General features: G+C 41.2%; 1 protein-coding gene across 1 annotated transcript; it reads right to left on the reverse strand.

Moving 5' to 3' along the window:
- Positions 1 to 2,205: 2,205 nt before the first annotated feature.
- SETDB2 (SET domain, bifurcated 2) lies at positions 2,206 to 20,670 on the reverse strand. Its single transcript, XM_009704364.1, has 14 exons — positions 20,655 to 20,670; positions 19,848 to 19,907; positions 17,414 to 17,536; positions 15,930 to 15,995; positions 15,037 to 15,139; positions 13,791 to 14,357; positions 12,110 to 12,229; positions 10,730 to 10,899; positions 10,077 to 10,302; positions 8,005 to 8,089; positions 6,922 to 7,030; positions 5,808 to 6,139; positions 4,537 to 4,625; positions 2,206 to 2,323 (listed from the first exon to the last, which is right to left on the reverse strand). The coding sequence occupies exons 1-14, from the start codon at positions 20,668 to 20,670 to the stop codon at positions 2,206 to 2,208; spliced, it is 2,184 nt and encodes a 727-aa protein (XP_009702666.1).
- Between the last annotated feature and the right edge of the window lie 454 nt (positions 20,671 to 21,124).

Consider the following 21,124-nt stretch of genomic DNA (forward strand, 5'->3'; position numbering starts at 1 on the left):
ACACAAACCTGTGGTGCGACGACTGGGACAAAAGCTGAGGGGCTTGCTTGATGGATATGTCACGCTCTCAAACAGGGCTGTGGGAGAGAAGAGCTGAGGTTTCATTGTGAGCAGAATGGTTCACAGGTCGGTTATCTCTGTTAAAGGTCCATTTTTAATGGGCTTAAACTCTTCATGCATGCTGAGACCACTAAGAAATTTAAAAGCATCATGTGTCGCAGCACAACCCCATGGTTTTTAAGCTTACAGCATCCAAAACAAACTCAAAAAACAGCTTAGGGCCACAGGTACCACATTTGTCCACAGTTACACAGCAGAGATACAACCCAATTAAAAAAGCCATGTGGACATAAGCTATCCATTGCTTCTTGGCCTCAGGGCCGAGAACTGGTTCCTACTTCTTCATTTTGGAGTACAGCTGTAGGCTTGAAATCCCTACTCCGTGGCCACAGCAGTCTCTCACAGGCATGTTTCATTCCCATATACAGTTGCTTAAATCATCACTAACTCTTGCAAATAGTACTTCTCTGTGCATCATAAAACAGGAAATCCAATGACAAACTCTGCTAATGGCTGAGCAAATACCAACAAACAATTCTGCATGATCCGTCACACACAGCCTCCCACAAATTCAGGAAGAGAAGGTAAGGCAAACTTGCAGGGCCAACTTTAAATCCACCTGTGATGGATGCGCTCGACTCCTTGACCAAACTCGTGGTAGTTTGGTTCAGTCTCCAAAGGAAGCAAAGGCCTAGGCCATAACCGGGCCAAGAACTTCTCTAGTTCCAACCTGTTCTCTGAAAACCCACACGGGAACAGGGTGACACGATGAGCATCGATGCATATGGGCTCAGAAACTGGAACAGCGACACATGAATAGCAGGTGGTTCTTCCAAGACTCATTTATCAAGGAACAAAGACAGACGTGGGTACGAGGAGTCTCACGCTTACCATTTCCATTGCAGGTACTCTGACTACGAGCCAACCACTTTATTCCATAAATACGACAGCCTGAGCGAGCCACTTTTGAGCTCTCCCTGCTGAGCAGCTGGCTGCATGGCGGGCATCTTCCCTTAAGATGGGACACCTCTCAAGGTTACTCCTCGAGGCCAAGAGACCCCTTACCAACTGCAGATCTTTCGTAAGTGATGGGTATTGCACCTAACCTTGTATTATAGTGCACTAAGATTCTGAATCATTATTACATCCTCTGCAGTAAGTAACAGAGTGAATCTTGCCATCGAACTTTGTTAAGTCTCACTTTCACAGCATCTTACTTCGATAAAACCATTTTTGCTGATACTTTTGGCAGTTGTTCTTTAAGCGGTCTAAATCACCCACCTGCAACATCACCTTCTTTGCACAAGGCTCCAACATATTCAAAAGCCACACACCTGCACACCCATCCCTTGCTCCATTTCAGAGCCACCTCCCGCACCTGCGCTGTCACCTAATGTAACTTGTTTCTCTCTTACCAACAAACCACATGGCAAGGACTTCTGTGGCCCACCTGTCCCATGCTACACAGTATGGCACTGAAGTGAGGCACACTGGATTTCTCAAGGATTTCTCTGTGTGTCACAAACACCGAGAGGGATGCAACCCAACAAAACCCAGTCATTTCTCTCCTGCAGCAGCAGGACTTGCCCAGCTCACTTTGTAGCACAAATACAGCTCTGCAAAACTGTTCTGATTAATCTCATCTCTGTTCAAGACTATCTGTTCCACTGGATCCATCAGGCTTGGGTATATTTTAATAATTTTTAGCCCCCAACAGGCAGACTTGCATTCAAAATGACTGTCAGAAAACCAAGTTTTGCTAACTCAGCATTGTGGAAGGGCACAGAAAACATCAACCAACCATTGCTCTGCATCAGTCATATCTCTGCTGCAGATGGCACAGAAGCACGAGTTCTTCCAGTGCACTGTGAACTTTGCTTGCCAATGAAAAGGCGGTGGGGGGAAGACTCAGAGCGTAGAAATCATCTAGGAAAAGGTTGATCCCCGTTCTTATGACAAACGGCTCTAATTCTGTAAACTACAGAAGTGACATTTAAATGTAAATTTAAAAAACGATCAGGGGAAAGGCATTTTAATTGAAAGTAATTAGCACCACAGACTTAAGCGTACTGTTCGCTGTGTAGTAGTCCCTTCCAGCACATAAATCTCCAGGTACATGATGTGTTGACAGTAGGAAAGTTTTGCCTATAAGGTTTTTTTCCTGCACTTCTGAACTCCACACTGACAGGAAATCTCTGTCTCTGGCATGCTTCCAGCTTCATAACCATAATCCCACGTGAGTTCGGTTCCAGCTTTCACATGCCTAAGAAATAAAGCAATTGTTTGAACTATGCTTACAATTTGTCACCAAAGACTTACATGCAAACCCCAAAACTGTACAGGGCAGGGAGCACCACACAGGCAGCCTTTTGGGAGAGAACCAAGAGATTTAAGTCTAGCACACGCATGCTGCTTTGCCTACCAGAGCGATGGAGAGTGCAAATACCCACACCCAGGAGAAAAGAATTTATCAAGCAGTGCAATAGGGCCAGAGTCTAAACAACCTGCTCTAACTTCAAGGCAAATTCTAGGAAACAAAAAACAAACAAAAAAAAAGGGGAAAAAACACGTAAGTGAATACATCTAAGTGAGAACACAGACAGTTTTGTTATTTTTACTACATACAGTGCATCACTGAGGTTTGAACAGATCTCTAGATACACTAGTGATGAAGACTATCATCTTTGGTCTGACAAGGTATGTTTTAACGCAATTGCACTATCTATATATACAAAGCCTAAGACTCAGAATTAAACACAAGCTCCTCATGAACCAGCCACTCTGACAGTACACGAAAGACAAGAAATTTCTAAGGTAGGAAATTTGTTGCCCGAAGTGAATGCCAAATTAAATACCCGAGACTAAGATGTTGAGGGACAACCGAGGGAAAATACAATCAAATATGAGTTACAAAGAAGAAAGTAATTCTCTGATATTTCACACTGGAACCAATGTAAGGGACATCCAGTGAATTACCAGGCTGAGAATAAACAGCGAGGACTTTTCAAACAGCCCCTAACTGCAACCTGGGACTCGCTGTCTTAGGATGTTCTTGAGTCCAGAAATGTGGAACAAATAAAAAGGTGACTGGGCAAGTTCACAGAAGATACACAATTAAGCTCGATGATCCAGATGCAGTCCTTAACGTAGAAAAGCTGTTAAAAAGTGATTGCCAGAAAGCAGGAGGGCCAGCCAGGGGAACTCTCCTTCAACCATCTTCTTCCCTAAGTGTCTTCTGCTGACCACTATTACCTCTCTCCACCGGCCTTAGTCCCCACTACACACTTCTTTAATGAGCAAGAAAGACTCTAGCTAAAACAAAAGCTTTTTTCTGACATATTCCAAAACATTGTCTTCAAAGTTCTTGGAAGCCCTCCTCACAGCACAATCCACGGCATCTGTGTCAGTATGGACCAGGGTTGGAAGGCTCCACAGAGGATCAGTCTTCCCTGGCATTGGTTTGTCTGGAACAAATTCTCTCCTCTCTATTGTAAGTTCTCACCTAGCACTCCTGCTGTCACGTGTGTCAGCTACCTTCATTCATACAATTAATCCTTCCCTTTCTGGGTTTAGCTGCCGCCTTTTTGTATCTTGCTGGCACCAGCTCTCTGTACCTCCCATTCTGTCATCCACTAAGGATGTCCTTTGACAGGACAAGAGCACATAGTCTCATACTGCGCCAGGGGAGGTTCAGGTTAGACATCAGGAGGCATTTCTTCACAGAAAGGGTCGTTAGGTGTTGGAATGGGCTGCCCAGGGAGGTGGTGGAGTCCCCATCCCTGGAGGTGTTTAAGAAAAGACTGGACGTGGCACTTAGTGCCATGGTCTAGTTGACACAGTGGTGTTAGGGCAAAGGTTGGACTCGGTGATCCCAGAGGTCTCTTCCAACCACACTGATTCTGTCATTCTGTAAGGGAAGACCCATATCTTTTGCTTTCAGAGGAAGCTTTCACCTCTCAGAATCCTAGTGCCACCTCCCCAGGACATGTAGGGCTACACAAAGTCCGGCTTCTCTTGGCAGCTGCGAGGCAAAGGCCTGGAGCCAGCTTGTTTTGCCCACAAAGTGACTCAGCCTTAAGATTTTGTAGGGTCCAATCCTGCCCTATGGGACCTAAATCTGCTGGCCATTCCTTGAGACACAACACTGAGATCACTGAATCTCGACTTTCAAAATGACCATGCAGAGTTAAACCTATTTTTCCACTGAAGAAGATTATCACTGAAATGGACACACCAAAATTAAGCTTCCCCACTTTACATTTCAGTGCAAAACTGAATAAAAGCTCGTTAGTGGTACTCAACAGCTGTATTTCTTCAGTCTTCAGTGCACAGTAAGAAATCACCAATAAGAAGGTAGTTTTATGGTTTCATGATCTAAGCATCTGCCCCTCCTTAGCATAATTATTTCCTAATAGCTAAGCACTGCTTTTTCCCCTAGCGCCTTCAATGAACAACATTAAACTTCCAAAAATTCACCTGTTTGTGAAGAATGCCACCCATGGGAAACTTCTGTTGTGAGTCTCTACAAACACGCTCTGTGCAAAGAGATTTGGGCAGCAGCTGTGCTGTAAAACAGAATATTTATATTAGAAACAGTGAAACACCTCGTCATTGGCTGAAGAACCTATTTTGCATCAGATATGTCACTAGTAAAGGCAGTTTCTTCCTTCCCTTCTCCAGCCCACACAGAATGTCTATTACTCAATGCCACTGCCACTTACTTTTGCAGTAACTATGTCTCCTTAAAGTACTCCTTCCACTATATTATGAAAGTATTTTTGCCTACAAAACCCAAGTTCTTTTATCAAGTTGTCCTCCAGACATTTATGGTGAGAATCCATCTTAGATTCAGGATGCACCACAAATAATCAGCACATGACAGATATGTCTCGCTGTCAGCCAGGGGAGCAGGGCGAGGGAGCAGGCAATAGATTAAATGATTGCCTATGCTGGCAAAGAGATATGAGATGTGAAAGGTCACTCAGGTGCACGTAGGAACATGTGTATGTCCAGGGATGCAGAAGAAAGGTTTCAGCCAGTTGCACTACTAATCTTAACACCATATTACCTCTGCAAGGAAGAACAGCTTAAACATATGCAAGGGTTTTGCTGTAAGACACATATTCGTGCCAGTGAAGAGAAATAAGTTACTTGCAGAGTACATGCAGACGTGTCTATGAACCACTTGTCTTAGCTGGAGGTACTTGGCAATTCATTACTATTTCTCGTCAAGTCAAAATTGAGAGACTAGCAGGTATGTACAGAGTACGACAGATCACTTTCTGAACCTATGATTGAACAGTAGAGAAACTGCCTACAATACCACAACACTTATCCTAAATCAGCACAAGCTAGAATTTACAATGGTTGGGAAACAAAAAACAGGGTTAGAAGGCTTGTGGTTCAACAAAATGTGCCATTTGCTCTCTGGACCCCAAAAAAAGGCTGTTTAAAAATTCAGGAGAAAGAGGTCACTCATTACTAGGGAATATTTCACTCAGGAACCTAGTGGTGCCAAAAACTACAGCGAGTCCGTAGCATGCATCATCTTCTGGAGGCACTAACAGCTGGCATTACCCAGTCTGCTCTTCTGCCACTTCAGAGGGCAGGAAGCACCACATAGCCTGCCTTGTCATGCACCGACCACATATATGGTTTATGTACAAAAGACTTTTAGTTTATGCAAATACATCAGTCATTTATTTAAGCCAAGCTAACTAAGAGAACACATGCAACCTTTTACTTACGTTAAGAAAACGACCCACATTTCCTTCTTTTGTAGCATCCAGTACATACATATTTTCTTCATTAGCATTCTTCAGAAGCATCCTGTCACCATCAGCCTCCTCACAAAACATGCCTTGTTTTGACTGCCTGTGATTTTCCTCTTTGCAGTCAGCTTTTAGTGGTACATTTTTGGATGGCCTCACAACACACGTGTCATCCAGCACACCCGACTTGCCACAATCAGCACCCTGCAGAGAGAGACTCTTTCTTTTACATTCTGCACTGTCCACGTCAGCAGACACAGTCTGTCCAGTTTCCATCAGATGTTCTTCCTTCTGCTGCTGAGTGCATTCTGTCAACAGACATGAAGTTAGTTTTCAATGCATTTAAAGCCAAAGACTTTCCATTGTTTGGCCCTGAACTCTTATCCACCCACCCTTTGTTCTCCAAAATGTAGGCAGCTTTCTTGCTATTTACAAGTCTATAACACAGCTGCCCTTTTCCATGCCTCCCACCAATCCTCCCACAAACGACTGTTTCCTGCTATGGTGCCTAAAGCACCTGCACACGTCTCCTGCAAGTGACCTAGTCTCTTGTTCTTTTCAAATCCCACTCCAGATTGATTTCTTCCACATAGCATTTCATCATCATTCTCCACTTGATTTCTTGAGAGAATCAAACCGTAATGAAGACAGAAACAAGATGCACAGGTAAATAGCATCAGCTTCACACTGCCCCTCCAGCTTGAGGTGCCCCCACCCCTGCATTATATCTTGTTCAATTTTTGTTGACTGGAACATGTATTGGGTGTGACACAATAGGATTTGCAAGACTGACTTTCCCACAACTGTGCTGTATTTGAGAAGCTGCTGTCAGGCCTGTTCAACATGTCCCAAGGTCAACTTTGCAGGCAAAAGACTGCTGTGTACCACTTAATGCACTGTATTATGGAAGGCAGCAATAACTTCTATACAGCTGAGCTCTCTTAAGATGGCCTAAGCATATGTGGACAACATCATTTACTTTGAGAATAGGCCTGCCCACATCCAAAGATCACTTTCTACAGTTTAAGTCTATCACCTGATGGGGCACAATTGTACTAAGAGTGCAGTATTTATAGCTCTGCAAACCTACTTTCTTTTCCTTTCTTTGTTCCACTGGTTAGTTTTGTTTTGCTTGACTGATGAATCTGAGAACTATTATCTTCATCTGAGCTGGCACTGTGCACCAGTGTATCAATCTCCTTTAAACAGAATAAAAGATAATGAAAAGGCTGTGATATATGTTGCTGTATGCAACTCTGGGTCAACACAGGATAGCAAGTGGTTTTTAGGACTCTGGGGTTGAAGTTTCAAACCTATTGTAATGCATGGCTATGGCTGAGTTTCAAAAGTTCATACATTTACTGCAATGCAACATTTATCTTAATTTCAAATTATCCTTCAGAATAACCTGGAAGGACCTCCCCACTCAATAAAACATTTAAATAAGCGCTTAAGTCTCAACAATTTCACCAGAATTTAAATGTGTTTGTCCAAGTTGCTGAACCAAAGTCCAAATATGCTTTTTACACAGTTTCAATAAAATGAACAGATGAGACAGGATTTCTCTTCTCCCACCACAAGAAGGTGTTTAGTTATGGGAGCTCCAGAATGGACAGCGCTGCCAAATGTTAGCATGAAAATACGATGTGCATTTCTTAAGTGCAGTGAAACCAATGAAACCTACAGAGTAAGTTTACCCCAGTTTCCCTCCTTTGCATGTATTTGCAGACATCAGGTTCTCCCAACTGTGCCACTGTATGACAAAACTGCATCCAACTCCTGAGATTTTCTTCTCTCCCTGCTACATCATTCTTTGGGGAGACATCACAAAAATATTATCGCTCTGACCTCCTAACCCTGTAGTTAGTTACAACACAGCGTGGAAGGAAAGAATGACTTCTTAAGACTCTCAAGGCTGGAGTGTAAGTGAAGGGTGGACAAGGGAAGGCTGTGAGAGTAGTTAGTGCTGGTTTCAGAGAATATGTTGAAGGACTGATAATGGAGAAGGGATGGGGTATAGCTTCCAGCACACCAGCTTAGCTCACAGTGTGACACAATCTCATGAAAAAAGGTCACTAGAACTATTTAAATGTGTAAGATGAAAAGGTCAAAATTAACATACATATTCAGCACAGTGAAAAATGAATCTATTAAAGCCACTTATTAGTATTACCATTTTTAGCTGTTGATTACAAAAAACAGCTATTCTAGTTCCAGGCCTTCTTGTGGTTGTGATACTTAAATTCCTTGGATGAACTCTGTACAGAAAGGTCAAAAGGAAATTATAAAACACAAAAAGACACATAAGTAACTCTCACAACACACGTTTCTCTAAGAGTCTCCAGTTCATAAAGAACAGACTACACCAGAGCCTGCAGTCTGGCCTTACCCCAAGTTCTGTGACTATTTTGCCTTTAATAATTGAGGACCTAGGTTAGGTTCTCAACAGTATTTGTGAAAAAACCCAGTTGTTCATACTTTTTTGAGAGATCAGCAGTTGTTTTCACACCCTTTCCCAGTTCTCCTGCCCAGAACCAAATTCTCTGTTGCTTAACTATTACTATATCAGCTCATCTCAAAATAGAGGACCTATAGACAGAGTTTTCTCTTTTGTCATGCTGCCACTTTCAACAGTTTTGACAGTGCAGCGTTCAAACAGGAAAGCGAAGGTGCTGCGGGGACAAAGGATAGAGGAGACAGAGAGGGAGACAGGCATATATGGCAGATACAGAAAATACTCTCCCACAAAAGAATCTCACTCCTTCACATCAGGAGAAGGTTGAGGAAGGATGGGAACCAGTATCTGGCACACACATTTAAAGCACCAAAAATCGCAATCATTTGGATTACGTTCAAAGTGCAGTAAAACCCACCAGTTTCTAACCCCATCTGAGTATCTGTAAAATGTCTGGCAATAAGTAACAGCTCTTATTCAAGAAAATTTTCAACTTAAAACACTTAGATGTGTTTTCTTGCCACAAAAATAATGGTATTTCTTTGGACTACTGATAGTGGCAACAAATACTACTCTTTAAGGCTTTCCTTTGTAAATTCGGAAAGTGCAGTAACCACAAGAAGTTGTGACATTATTACATGACTACATTGCCTTTTAAAGGCAATCTGTTTGGGTGGATGACATGTCAGGCTTAGCACACTGATGCACTCTCATAGGTTTCTCAAATCAGCTGAACTGTTATTTCATAAGAGGCAGAATAACAAAGTCTTTTTGTCTGTCATTTTTTTACATAGTCTACATATGAAACATTTCTAATCTCAGGAAAGGAAATTTATAAGATTTAAGGTAGCAGTACAGTAAATGCAACTTTAAAACTGTGCTTCCCTGCAATTTTTAGTAACAGCACTTAGCAGAAGTAAAATCTAACTGATTGCTGATAATTATGTAATTTACAAAATTATGAATTCATTAGGTTTCCAAGATACTGAAATGCACGTGAGAATACACTAGCAGGTATTTTAAAAAGTTTCCATTTGCAATTTCATGGTGCTTCTCAAAGATCCACAATAACCTTCTACCATGAAACAAGCAAGAATTTGCCATAGTTTATGAGTAGTACAAAGAAAGTGTTTACAAAGTAGTATGGCAGAGCAAGGAATAACGTTTAAGAAAATAAGCTCCCAACTTCCTTCTGAAACGACCACAACATGCTATTGACAAAGCCATGTGGTTATTTTGCACTAATTTTATTTTAGGAATCCTGATAGGCTATGAGACCTTGACTATAAAATGAAAAAAAGGACCAGAACTTTTGCATAATTCACTGCAAAAGCGAGGCGTTGTCAGACTCCTAATGGGAAAGGTTAAGACTCCTAGCTGGAAGGTTATGTTACAAAAGCCAGGAAGTTTAGAGACTAGAAGCAAAGAAGAGGACATTTCTTATCAAACCCTTCAGTGTCATCAAGTATCTCGAAATCCTTTACCTCAAGTATCTTTCATTAAGTCTTTCAAATTAGCATAATGATTAATGCCCTGAATAGATCAAGTACACCCAGGAGATGAACTAGATTTCTAGAAAACGCCAAGTGGTACACACAGTAAGTAAAGTCAATATAGAGGAAAAATTCTGTCCCACTAGAAGAAATAATCAGGAATTAACAAAAAAGTTGAGAAAGAAAAAAAACAACCCACCCTCAACTGAGGACATTCAGTTCTACTCTAAGTTTGACAAAGGACAGAACAGCAGAATATTAGTTTTGTTATGCTTAAGTTTGCTTTGGTAAACTTACAGGGTTGATTTATTTTCATTATTCACAGTCTGAGATAAAGATTCCTGCTTCTCAAGAATGTAATTTTTGCCAGTCTGCACTAGTTCAATCAGAGAGTCTGAACAATCAGTGTCAAGTTTTCTTTTTTTGGAAAAAAAGCCATGACCTCTGTCATTCACAGCACTCTTCTCTTTCAGATTTTGACCATCTCCCAATACTTGAACTTCAGCTCTGCTCATTAATCTTCCTGAAAGAAAAAGAAAAGTTGGGATATTTTTAACTGCTTGTTTGGTAAGATGGGTCACACTCACTATCGCAGCTCAAACTTACATTAAAAAAATACAAGAACATTATTTGGGAAAGCAAAATATGAATGCATCTATACTGAAGGAAAACTAGCCCTGGCACAGGATGCACAGACCTGTGAGGGAAAAATCAACAGTCTGAGATAGGCTTTGCTCCAGAATGTTTTGACTGTTTGTGTGGCACCATTGCATTGCAGAGTTCTTCAAGGTTCTTCTGTCCGTTTGATCATCTTGCAAGTTAAGATTATATTGACTCACTTCTCTTCCAACCCCGTATTTCCCTGTTTGGTTCTCAAAAAAATACCAGGGCATGGGCCACAGGAGAGGGAGAATTACGCTATACATCTTCCACAAATCACCTTCTGTTACCTGAGTAAGTACAAACAAATGTCCCCTTGTCAATATCATCCAGGCAGCGGACGCCCCAGCCTTTCTTCTCTGTGTTGAACACTTGCAACCTGACTTGAATGCCATGCTGTACAACTCTGTTTTGACACATCATCTTGTCACACCTGCACAACACACTACACTCATAAATTCTGTCAAGAAGAAGCAAAACAAAACACATTATCAAAGAATGCATTACCAAAACAAAGTTACTATTATTAATTTCTCTCCTAAGCACTAAGAAGGCAGTTGACTGAAAAGATAAAGATTCTGGTTAAAACTGATCACGCAGCAGTGCCCTGAAGCTCATGACTCTCTTGTTTGCTGATTCATTAAGAGTCTGTCAGCCACATTTTGGTACAAGCAAACAAGAAAAAATAAATGTTACCTTTTTATTTTATAGGAGCAAATCACACAGAAGCAGAAATCCCTATGAAGCACCTCATTCTACGCTGGAACAGATTTTAGCAAAGATAACCTGTCTGCCTGGACCTCACTGTGGCTGTCATGAGTTTTATGTTTTAATGAAATATTTCTAAAAGAATTCACAATTGTGCTTTTTTTTTTTTGCTTTTGTTTCTGGGTTCACTAGCAGCTTTAATTCTGTATGCCAACCATAAACTAACGTCACATGGCAACAAAGGACTAAAAGGGGCTCCTTAGGCCTGTGGGTTCAGCCCTCAGCTATTGCAGAAAGCTACCTTGCACAAATCCTCTTCTAAACACCTGAGGTTACTGGCACCTTCCCCAGGCCACATAATAATCCATGGGAGCTGAGTAAGAGAAAGGGCAAACACCTGCAGCACTGGGATGGCTTTGGAGACCCTTGGAAGAGTCACACATAACCAAGTCTGGCAACAGCAGCTGGCTGATATTTCTTTAGGACTCTACAGAGCAAACAGGTGGACAAGATAGAGGGCAAAAACCAAGGGTGGCTACTGCTTCCCACTTCTTTGGCTGATATACACTGTGATGGTCTTGTGATAGACCTCCTTCCCTCGTGGCAGGTTTCCTTCCCCTCTCCCTTCTCCCCTTGGTATGCCTGAACGAATCAGCATATGGGCCAGATACAGCCCAAGCTCCTGGACCAGCTCATACTATGTTACTTTACACACTCTTCTTGGACCTTGAACTAAGCTGTGAAAATTGTAGTATCTGCAGTACAAAGTGCTTTTTTCCTCCTATTACTCAAGTCACATTAATTATTTTTATCATCCTGATCCATCAGTAAAATTGTGACAAAAATGGAAGGTTTCAGTAATCTAGAAACTGCAGTTACTTTAGCTCTGTAGCACTTACACCACAGGAGTAAAATAAACGCATACAAATAAAATTAACAGTTAATAATTTGGTCTTTCTTACCCACTAGAAACAGGTCCCTCCAGTCTTTTGTAACTGTATCCACAGCATGTTTTATTACTTGGAGACAGAGAAATTTTACTACACCCTCTTGCAGTTAGCTGTAGGCATGCACATTTTGACCTAAAAAATAACAGGAAAACATCTCAGAATGTATTTGGGGCAGTGTAAATCAAACATAAATCTACATAATTTAAAATGTATTTGACTATACACACACATACACACTTTTATATGTACCTATATTCCCCCTCCTTTAACTCCACAAGGCCATTTTGGGCACCCTACCCTTCTCTTTGTCTCTTGGCTGGTTATGTGTGTTTTACAATAATCATGTTCTCTCTACCCCAATCCCGTTCTTTTGCCAAGCTCCTTAAAAGGCACATGCAAACAGCTGAAGTACAACAGAAATTTATAATAAACAGGACAATGTCAAATGGATTGAAGGAATGAATGAAAATCACCTGTTCTGGCACAGCATCCCAGCCTGTTAGCCACTACTTCCTTGCCTTCCTCCCACCCTAGCCCACACAAAGTGACGAATTTCATGCTGCAGAGTGGACAACTCAAGCAACAATGCCGGTCTTCACCACCTTATGTCATGACAACTCCAAAGACCCACAATGTTTGTGCAGCCAGCAATGGACCAAATCCTGAACCCCAGAACAGCACATCAAAAGCATCTCAACCCCTGGGGGAGTTCAGTGCAAATAAGCAGTATGCTATGTGCTTGTTGTTCCCCGCTGCTCAGCTGAAACTAAACACCTTTAATTACTGAAGCTTCATTATACTAGGCTGTGATTTCAAGTTTTCGTTGGGTCGTGGGCAATTATACTGCACACCAGTGCATGCAACTGCCCTAGCTATCAATAACACAAAATGGATTCAACATCGAGTAACACCTACAGGCAGAGATCAGGCCAAAGATAAAGATCCTTCAAGAAAGCTGACAAAATTATCACCAAACTCACATATATTAACTGTGGCAGGTTCCCACAGAGTAATATGTAGCCCAGAATTACTGGGCTTTAGAAAGAGAGCAATGAGCAACACCACTTGAACTGCTCAGAACACAAATGTGTTCTGTGACCACAGGGTTTCAGAGTTTGTATTTAGACAAGGGGAAGGATGGGATGTAGAGGTTGTGAGTGGGGATGTTTCTTCCTCTGCCCTCAGTAACCCCCTAAGTTCCAAATAATCTGATCTCTCCAGGCTGTCCCATCCCATCTCTAGGATATCATCCCACAGCAGGAGCTGCAGCAGAAGTCGTCAGGCAGGATCTTTCCCTGCGTGCCAGGAAAATGAGCCTTCCTCTGCTGGCACAAGACTCTCCCTTCCTCACTCCTTTCCCAAAACCGAGAGATCTGCTTGCCCTCTCCAGCTGGAGGAGAAGCACTGTCAATTTGGGAAGAAAGGGAAAGGAACACAATAGTCCACCTGTTGATCGCTTCCTTCCCTACAACAGAGGCTGGACAGGTAGGAGCACCCAAGTTCTGGAGAAGACAAAGACACAGTGGTGTCAGTCAACACAGAGCATGGCACAAGACAACTACCACAGATATTCCAGCAGCGTCAGTCCTTCATTGTTCTGCACTGTTTGGTACTGCGCGCCTTCACACTTACACCACCACCCTACTACTGAGGCATAGTGCGTCACTTGTCTGGGATTAGATTTTTTACCTACCTATCAATGCAGCCATCCGTGCAGTCACATGAATCAACAAACATGCTGGAGAAATTGTTGAGATAATATCCACGTGGCCACGATGCCCTCCGATATTTGAAATACGGTAATCTTGCGTGGTCAAGATCATTACAGAAGGAAACAGGCACAGACTCAGCTCCATGGCTAATATCAAAATCAAACACGAGAGGTTCGGGATTTACAGTGTTCCTGCCCAACAGTACATACGTGTTGAAGGAGAAGTGATCAACAAATAAGAAATTGCACTCCGTTTCAAACAAATAATTTTGCACATCTTGAAAGCTTCTCAGACTTCGACCACAAGGAGCTTTATAATTCACATCCAGTGACTTCGAAAGGCAGTCTGCTTTTGCATGGCGTCTTTGAAAGTGAAACAAGATTGGTATCTTAAGAGGATTTTCACCCTTGTAGGAGCCTGCTGCTCTGTTGGCAAGACATGCGCTAGAGCACTTGTGGTTCTGATACTGCAGGTTTAAAGGTAAATCTTGAATTTTACTAGATGCTTCTTTACTCCATGAACCTGCTTTTTCCGTCTCCTCCTTTTTGCTATTTGGAATAAAACAGAAAAAAAACCAACAGTAAAACGCTCAGTTTTTTAGTAGTTCAATATTATTAGTGCAGGAAAGAAACAGCCCATTGCTAGAAGGCCAAAGGTTTGACAGAATCACTACGCATTGTGGTTACCGTCCTAACATCTTATGAAGACATATTCAGTGGCATTAAAAAGAAAAAAGCCAATAGCTTCTGCCCAGAAAGAACTTATATACTAAAACACAGAAAAGACATCAAAAAAAAAAAAAAAAAAGAAAAGAGAAGGGAATGATATCTTTACCCCCATCTTCCAAATCAGTACCTGAGGCTAAACACAGAGAGACTAAGTCACATACCTGACAATCTGCACAGTCTGTGAAAGCCTGAGAACTGAACTCAAAAATGGTTAAATCCTAATCCTGATAATCCTGGTAATACTCATGGATCTTTATTCACAACCCAGTGCAGTTTTCTTCTGCAACGTTCTCATGTGGTAAATTAGACAAGTCTACTCTAAACCTCAGGTTTTCCAGGTAGGTCAAGTTAAAAATATTTTCACTTTGAAAACTGGCAGGATTCAAAACTGGGCTTAAAATATTGGATTTAGAAACACAAGAGAGATATTAAAATCTCTCTCAAATACACTAAAGAGTATGTCAAATAAGGAACTGAAATAAACTATTAATACACTGACCTGTTAGAACCTTCTAGACAGTTTGCAGTGGTGTCATCTGTAAGAAGATGCTGCAATTTGGGTTTGGTTTCCTGTATGCCATCTCCATCAAACACATCACTTACTGAAAAAAATTGAATGCAAGCAAAATCTTCAGCAATCCACATTTCAATTTATACTTGAACTTATTTTAGCTACTAAAGAGATAATTGCCAAAACACATTAAAAATAATGCATTGCTATGAACTACAGCTTAGAAAGAGCATGCTAGCAAGTGCTCTACTGAAAAAGGAAGCTGCTTTTTATAACTTACACAAAAGTCATGTGTTTGCATATAGGTGTGCAAGTGAGTGACTAGCTGACACACAGCACACAGTCTCACACTTTCTCTCCTGCTCCTCCTCTCCCTCTTCTTCCCTTTCCCCAAAAGGGAAAAACTTAGGTGTGCATTGACAAACTTGAGGCAGAAATGCATCATGAAGATTTACCCTTTTTCACAGACCACCAGGTGATTGGCATATTAAAATCTTCCATGTAGCTCTCAAAGTGCACAGAGACAACACACACATATACATATTTCTCTTCATTATTCAAGGTAAAAGGATGCCAGGGTATTACACACAAGATGACTCTGCTTGCAGCCAGCTCAGGTTCATCAAGGCTTACTCGTTAGAACTCTCTTCACTTGGTACAAGCCATATACACATACACACAAACCACAAAAGTATAAACCCAGGTGAGAGTTCACAGTCCAGTACCTGAGGAAACTAATAATTACGTTTTTTTCCCTTGTAATGCTTACAGGTTTCTCAGATCTATTTTACTGGTTTCAACGAAGGGAAATAAGCTCCTGGTGAGTAAAACAAGACAAATTAAATCCACATACCAAACAAACACAATCGAGATGCACATACCATTTGTCAAGGTTAAGAGATCACCTACATTAGCTTCATTCACCAGTGCCCAAGCCTGCCAGCATTCTATGCAAAAACCAAAACAAAACAGATAGAAAGTGTAATTTAAGTAATGATAATAGGTACAACGATAATAGGGAAATCAAGGTGTAAGTCCTCCAGAGACACTTGTCTTCTCACTATGCTAATCTAGAGCATTGCAAGACTCATACTCTTAGAAACCTTTTGCACCACAGTCCTCAACAGACACATCTACAAACTACAATAAAATTACAGCTCATATTAGTAGTTGTGAATCAGCACTGAATATCCTCTGCCTTTTGGAAAGCTCCTGGAATGTTTCCAAACACACACAAACCAGCAGCCTCCAGTGGTAGTAACATACATAAACACAATTCAGTCTAAGTTTCTCTCTTTACTTTGTCATCAGATTAGCCATCTTCCAGTTACGAAGGTCTGGATCTTGGCAGACCAAATTAATGCTACTCCTAAATTGGTGGAAATGGCCTTCAGATAGTAAGAACACAAAGAAGAGACCAGTTCGGTCTCAACCTTCTACCCTATGCAATAAATATTACAAGATGGCAGACAAATGTCAGAAAAATCCATGTTAATATTTTAGTTTTAAATCGTTACAGATTAAAGCATAGAAAAACCTCAAATTTAACTATGTCACAGATTCATTGTGTCATCGGGGGATTCAAGTTAAACTTTTATCTATGCACTGCTGTAATGTTTTGTCGTAAAAATGAGGATGTGGGACGTCAAGTGCACAAAAAATGTGCTAATAATTTAGAGCAAGCAGTACAATGCAGACCATACGACTATACCAGTTTAAAAGCATCTTACACTACTGTACATTTTCTTGCACAAAAAATGTAATAAGATCCATAGATTACATTTACATGGGTGACTTAAAAAAAAAAGATAATTTTTCTGAATTAAATAAGCCAGTAAAAAGAAACCTGTGTACTGCTCCAAGCTTATCAGACTTCCGATTTTGAGGTAGATAAAGGAAACTTATTTCTGTGACAATTGGGAACAACCTTAAATGCACGGCTGTCACATTTTTCTACTAACGTTTCAAGTTATAATGATGTCTCTGACATAAAAGAATACGTATATGATTATAATCCCACCCCAAAACTATTCAGTTCACTTAGATCAGCTTGAAAGGCTAAAACTTCTGGCGATAAACAAAACACAAGGCACTGCAGATATTTCATTACTTCTCAAGAACAAACATTTCAGTTCCATGTACTTAAGAGCCACACATTGTTAAAAAAAAGTATACAGGCAAAACGCACCTGAAATTCCTAGTCTTTTTTAAAAAGCAGATATATTTTTTTAAGTGCTTAAAAATGCCAACTACTAAATAATTTAAATTCAGACATATCTGAATTGTGGCAGATATCACACAGCCCTACATAAAGCAGGGGACAGCTCCCCTGCAGTCCAGCTTAACCCTTGTAAGGATTTCAAACCTTCGTTTGTGGCAGTTCCATTCTTGATCTTTTGCTTTAGCAACAGCAGCACATTTTGCACCTGCTCAAATATGACGTCCACTCTTCTACCTCCCAACTGTGTCCAAAATGTCTTCAAATCACCTGAAATGCAAATTTCCATTTACAAAGGCTCCCACACATTTCACTGGGAGGTGTTTCTGAAAAACCAGCCAGGACAGCTGCCTTCTTTCGTAGGCTTAAATCTTTAGAGGTCTATTCCTAAACCTAATCATGAAAGTGAAACAGCAGTCAAGTGACAAACTGGAGTGGCTTCTGATGGTCCATTCAAGTAACTTTTCAAGCATGTCTACAAAGGGTGCTGTAGAAGCCTTTCTCCGAACACCAGCAAATCAGTCCCACTATAAATTAATCACCACTGAAACTCACAGAAGTGACACAGGAGAGTATTTTCAGCTGCATGAACTGAGCATATTATTAGACAAAAGACATTTGGAAATTTTTTTATAGCTGTAACTTCCCTTAGCTACAGAAGTTGACTACCCTGTCCCATCAGTATTTCTGGTATGTCTTCTAGGGAAAAATGTTCAAAATATTTTCAGACAAAAGGAGTTTGGTAAATTTTGTTCACCAAGTGATATCAGTTGCAATAAATAATATGCCCCTTACATCGTGCTTCCTTCCTCCACTAGAAATATTTATAAAGAACATTTTGTTTCAAGTATTTTTTAAGCTACTGGTTCAGAACCTCTTCTCTTTCAAATGTATTTACCTTCAAGGTACTACGCCCATTCATGAAAGCTCTTGCTAAAACATTAGCAGTGCATCTTTGGCAAGGACTGTGAAAAGGGAACACGTTTCAGCGTGTCAACAGAAGATGTCAGAAAAGAGAACAGGCTCTCTCTCATCGTTAACTCTTCTCTTCTTCAATGATCAAGCACAAAAGAATAATGAAACCTGTTTTCCTACTCCACTTCTAGAGGGAGAGTCCACTACGACCATACTTGGTTTACTGTCCACTCTCAGACAGCAAATCTCAGTTGGCAAATGTGCTAGGGTGACGCCTCCCCAGCAGTCATGAAATACTGCGTTCTTGTAAGGCTAGTAAAAAATTATTTCCTTAAATTTTGATTTAGCAGAGAATGACTTCTATTGCCCAGGACACCAGAAGCTAAGTGATGCTATGGCAGTACAGACTCTATGGTTACTCTCAAAAGCATCATGACAGTAATGAGGAAAGGAACAATCCTTTGCCACTACAATCCCAGCTGCTTATGTCACCAGCAGCTAAGAGCATAATATTTAATATCAACAGGCAATGTTGAAAGTGCTTTATCTTGTAAAACAACTGCTTTGACACTAACTCTCAACATTTCATGAGCTTTTATATTCACAGAAATTAAAAAAAAAAAATACGGAAGGGTCAAAGTCCCATTACAAAAAATGCCCACAACTCTTTGGAAACCTACACTACTGCTCCAAGAGACAACATCTGCCTCATGCCATTCTCTTCCTTTCGCTGTGCATGACAGTACCACAAACTTTAAATACCAAGAAATAAGTATATTTAATATCTATGTTTAAAAATATACACTCAGAAATTCCAGTAAGAAGTTCCAGCACTGCAGATTAAAACTGCTGTCCTTATTTCCTATCTGTTTTCAGATATTTCAATACATTTACTAAGTCTGGATAGCACTGGTAGATAGATTACTTCAGAGGATGGGTGACAGAACACAGTTTTTCATTTCTAGGTCATCAGTTATAATCTTGCATAGGCCAAAAGGAAATAAAACATACTACTACATGTAGTACTAAAACCACTCACTCACCTTGGAAATGCTTCCCCAATTCTCATGCTGGAGTGCCCTGAAATTCTAGCAGCAAAAACTTGGTTTTGCATGAAGAAATAAAGATTGCAATCGAAGTTCATAATATAATTTTAATTTCAAAAAAGACAGATGTCCACATCACTAATCTCTCCAGTGTTAACGCTGCTATTGTCAACCCCAGCCAGAAGAGCAGGAAACAAACAGACACAGGATGCATCTACCTTGTCAGCATTCAAAATGATCTCACCAGGCGATGACTCGGGGGATGGACTGGCATCTGGTGGCAATAGTTCTAAACCTGGCTGAGGCCATTATCTCTGGAAGGATTTTCTTTTTCCTTTAGAGAATCCTTGTGGCAATACAGCTCTTTTTTCAGCATTGTGCAGGGGAACGATGCTAGAGCAAGAAACAAGCAGCCAAGGCCAGGGCTACTTATGCTAGCTACAGGAAAAAATACTTGGGTCCATGTTTCCCATAAATGACCTGTAGTGCTGCTGACTAACACCTTACAGATACACCATGAAAGGCAAAACTATTGTCTTCTGGTTATCATTTTCACACCAGAAGTGGTGCCAAATATATACTACCTTCCCTTTTCCCTCCATAAATCCAAATTATACTACCTTCAGTATTCTCCTCCCTGGAACTGGTAAGGTTCTCCACTTCAAAGTAGTTGCACAGCACTGCAAGAGGTGCAGAATGGACAAGTAAGAGATCAGGTGAGAAATTAAAATGGTTGTAGCTACTTAGTTTTTTAAAATTTATACAGCTAAATACCACAGCAGGTATCAGTGTGAGAAAGTGTTGTAGTGAAAGTCATCCCACATCTTGTCAAGACCTAGCTGCAGAACACACAAATGAAACAAGCTGCATGATGAAATTAGGTCATTTCTTACTATCCCTCAAGCATGAAGCTGTCACGAAATGACCCATACTTTCCAGCATATTCAGCTGAGCCTACATAATCCCCACTTCCTATTAGCTCACAATTTTTAATTTTTTTTAAAATTAATGCTGTCAGTACAGCAGTACTGCAACTAAACTAATTTATTTAGGACAAAATGAAGGCTTTTTTAGGTAAAAAAATAACTGAATCTACTTCTCAACAGATGCAAGATAAAGCAAGATCTCTCCGCTGTAATAACACTAAGGAGAAGTAAGGCAGCATACTTTGACCACATTGAAGATACTGAATTTCTGACTATCACTGCTAACGACATAGAGAAGATAAAAAGTACCTTACTTACAGGTTAGCTACTTAATCTTTTCTATGCTATAACTGAAAAAACATTCCCATTCATTCTGCCACAGAAATTTCATTTGGTTGACCAGGAAAAGAGGTTCAGTGAAGACTGCTGATTCCTAGAAAAGTTTCTCACAAGATCTGCCTAATGAGTGCTCGAAACATTTTTTTTTTTTTTAAGGCTTACTTCTTTTCTCTTCCATCTTCTGGGAGCGCTGCACGGAAGGCTGTAACACCCGTTGGGGTACGAGCAGCGCCGAGCCCAGCTCAGGTAGGAAAGCTGTGCGTTGATCTTGCTGTCCTCCGACACCGCTGCAGGGTCAGGGCGAGGGGTCAGGGCGAGGGGCCTGCGGACAGGAGCCGGGGCTACCTGTCAGGCTAGCAGCGCTGTGCCAGCACTGGCCAACGGCTGACATGGGGTGAGCCTGCAGTGGGGGCAAACCTGTGGCAAGGGCGAACTTCTCGTGGGGGCGAGACTCTGGTCAGGGGCCACCTCGGGTCACTCACGGACCACTCGGGGCCTCGCCCCAGCACCTTCCACCCTCCTCTGGCCAACGTCTCTCAGCTCACCTGGGGATTAAGGAGAGAGGAGGATTAAAGCCGTGCGGCGCTGACAGAAGCGCACGCCGCCAGGATGAGGCGCGGGGTTACCCGCAA

Source organism: Cariama cristata, unplaced genomic scaffold (genome assembly GCF_000690535.1).
Source record: "Cariama cristata isolate BGI_N322 unplaced genomic scaffold, ASM69053v1 scaffold15927, whole genome shotgun sequence".
NCBI classification, from domain to species: domain Eukaryota; kingdom Metazoa; phylum Chordata; class Aves; order Cariamiformes; family Cariamidae; genus Cariama; species Cariama cristata.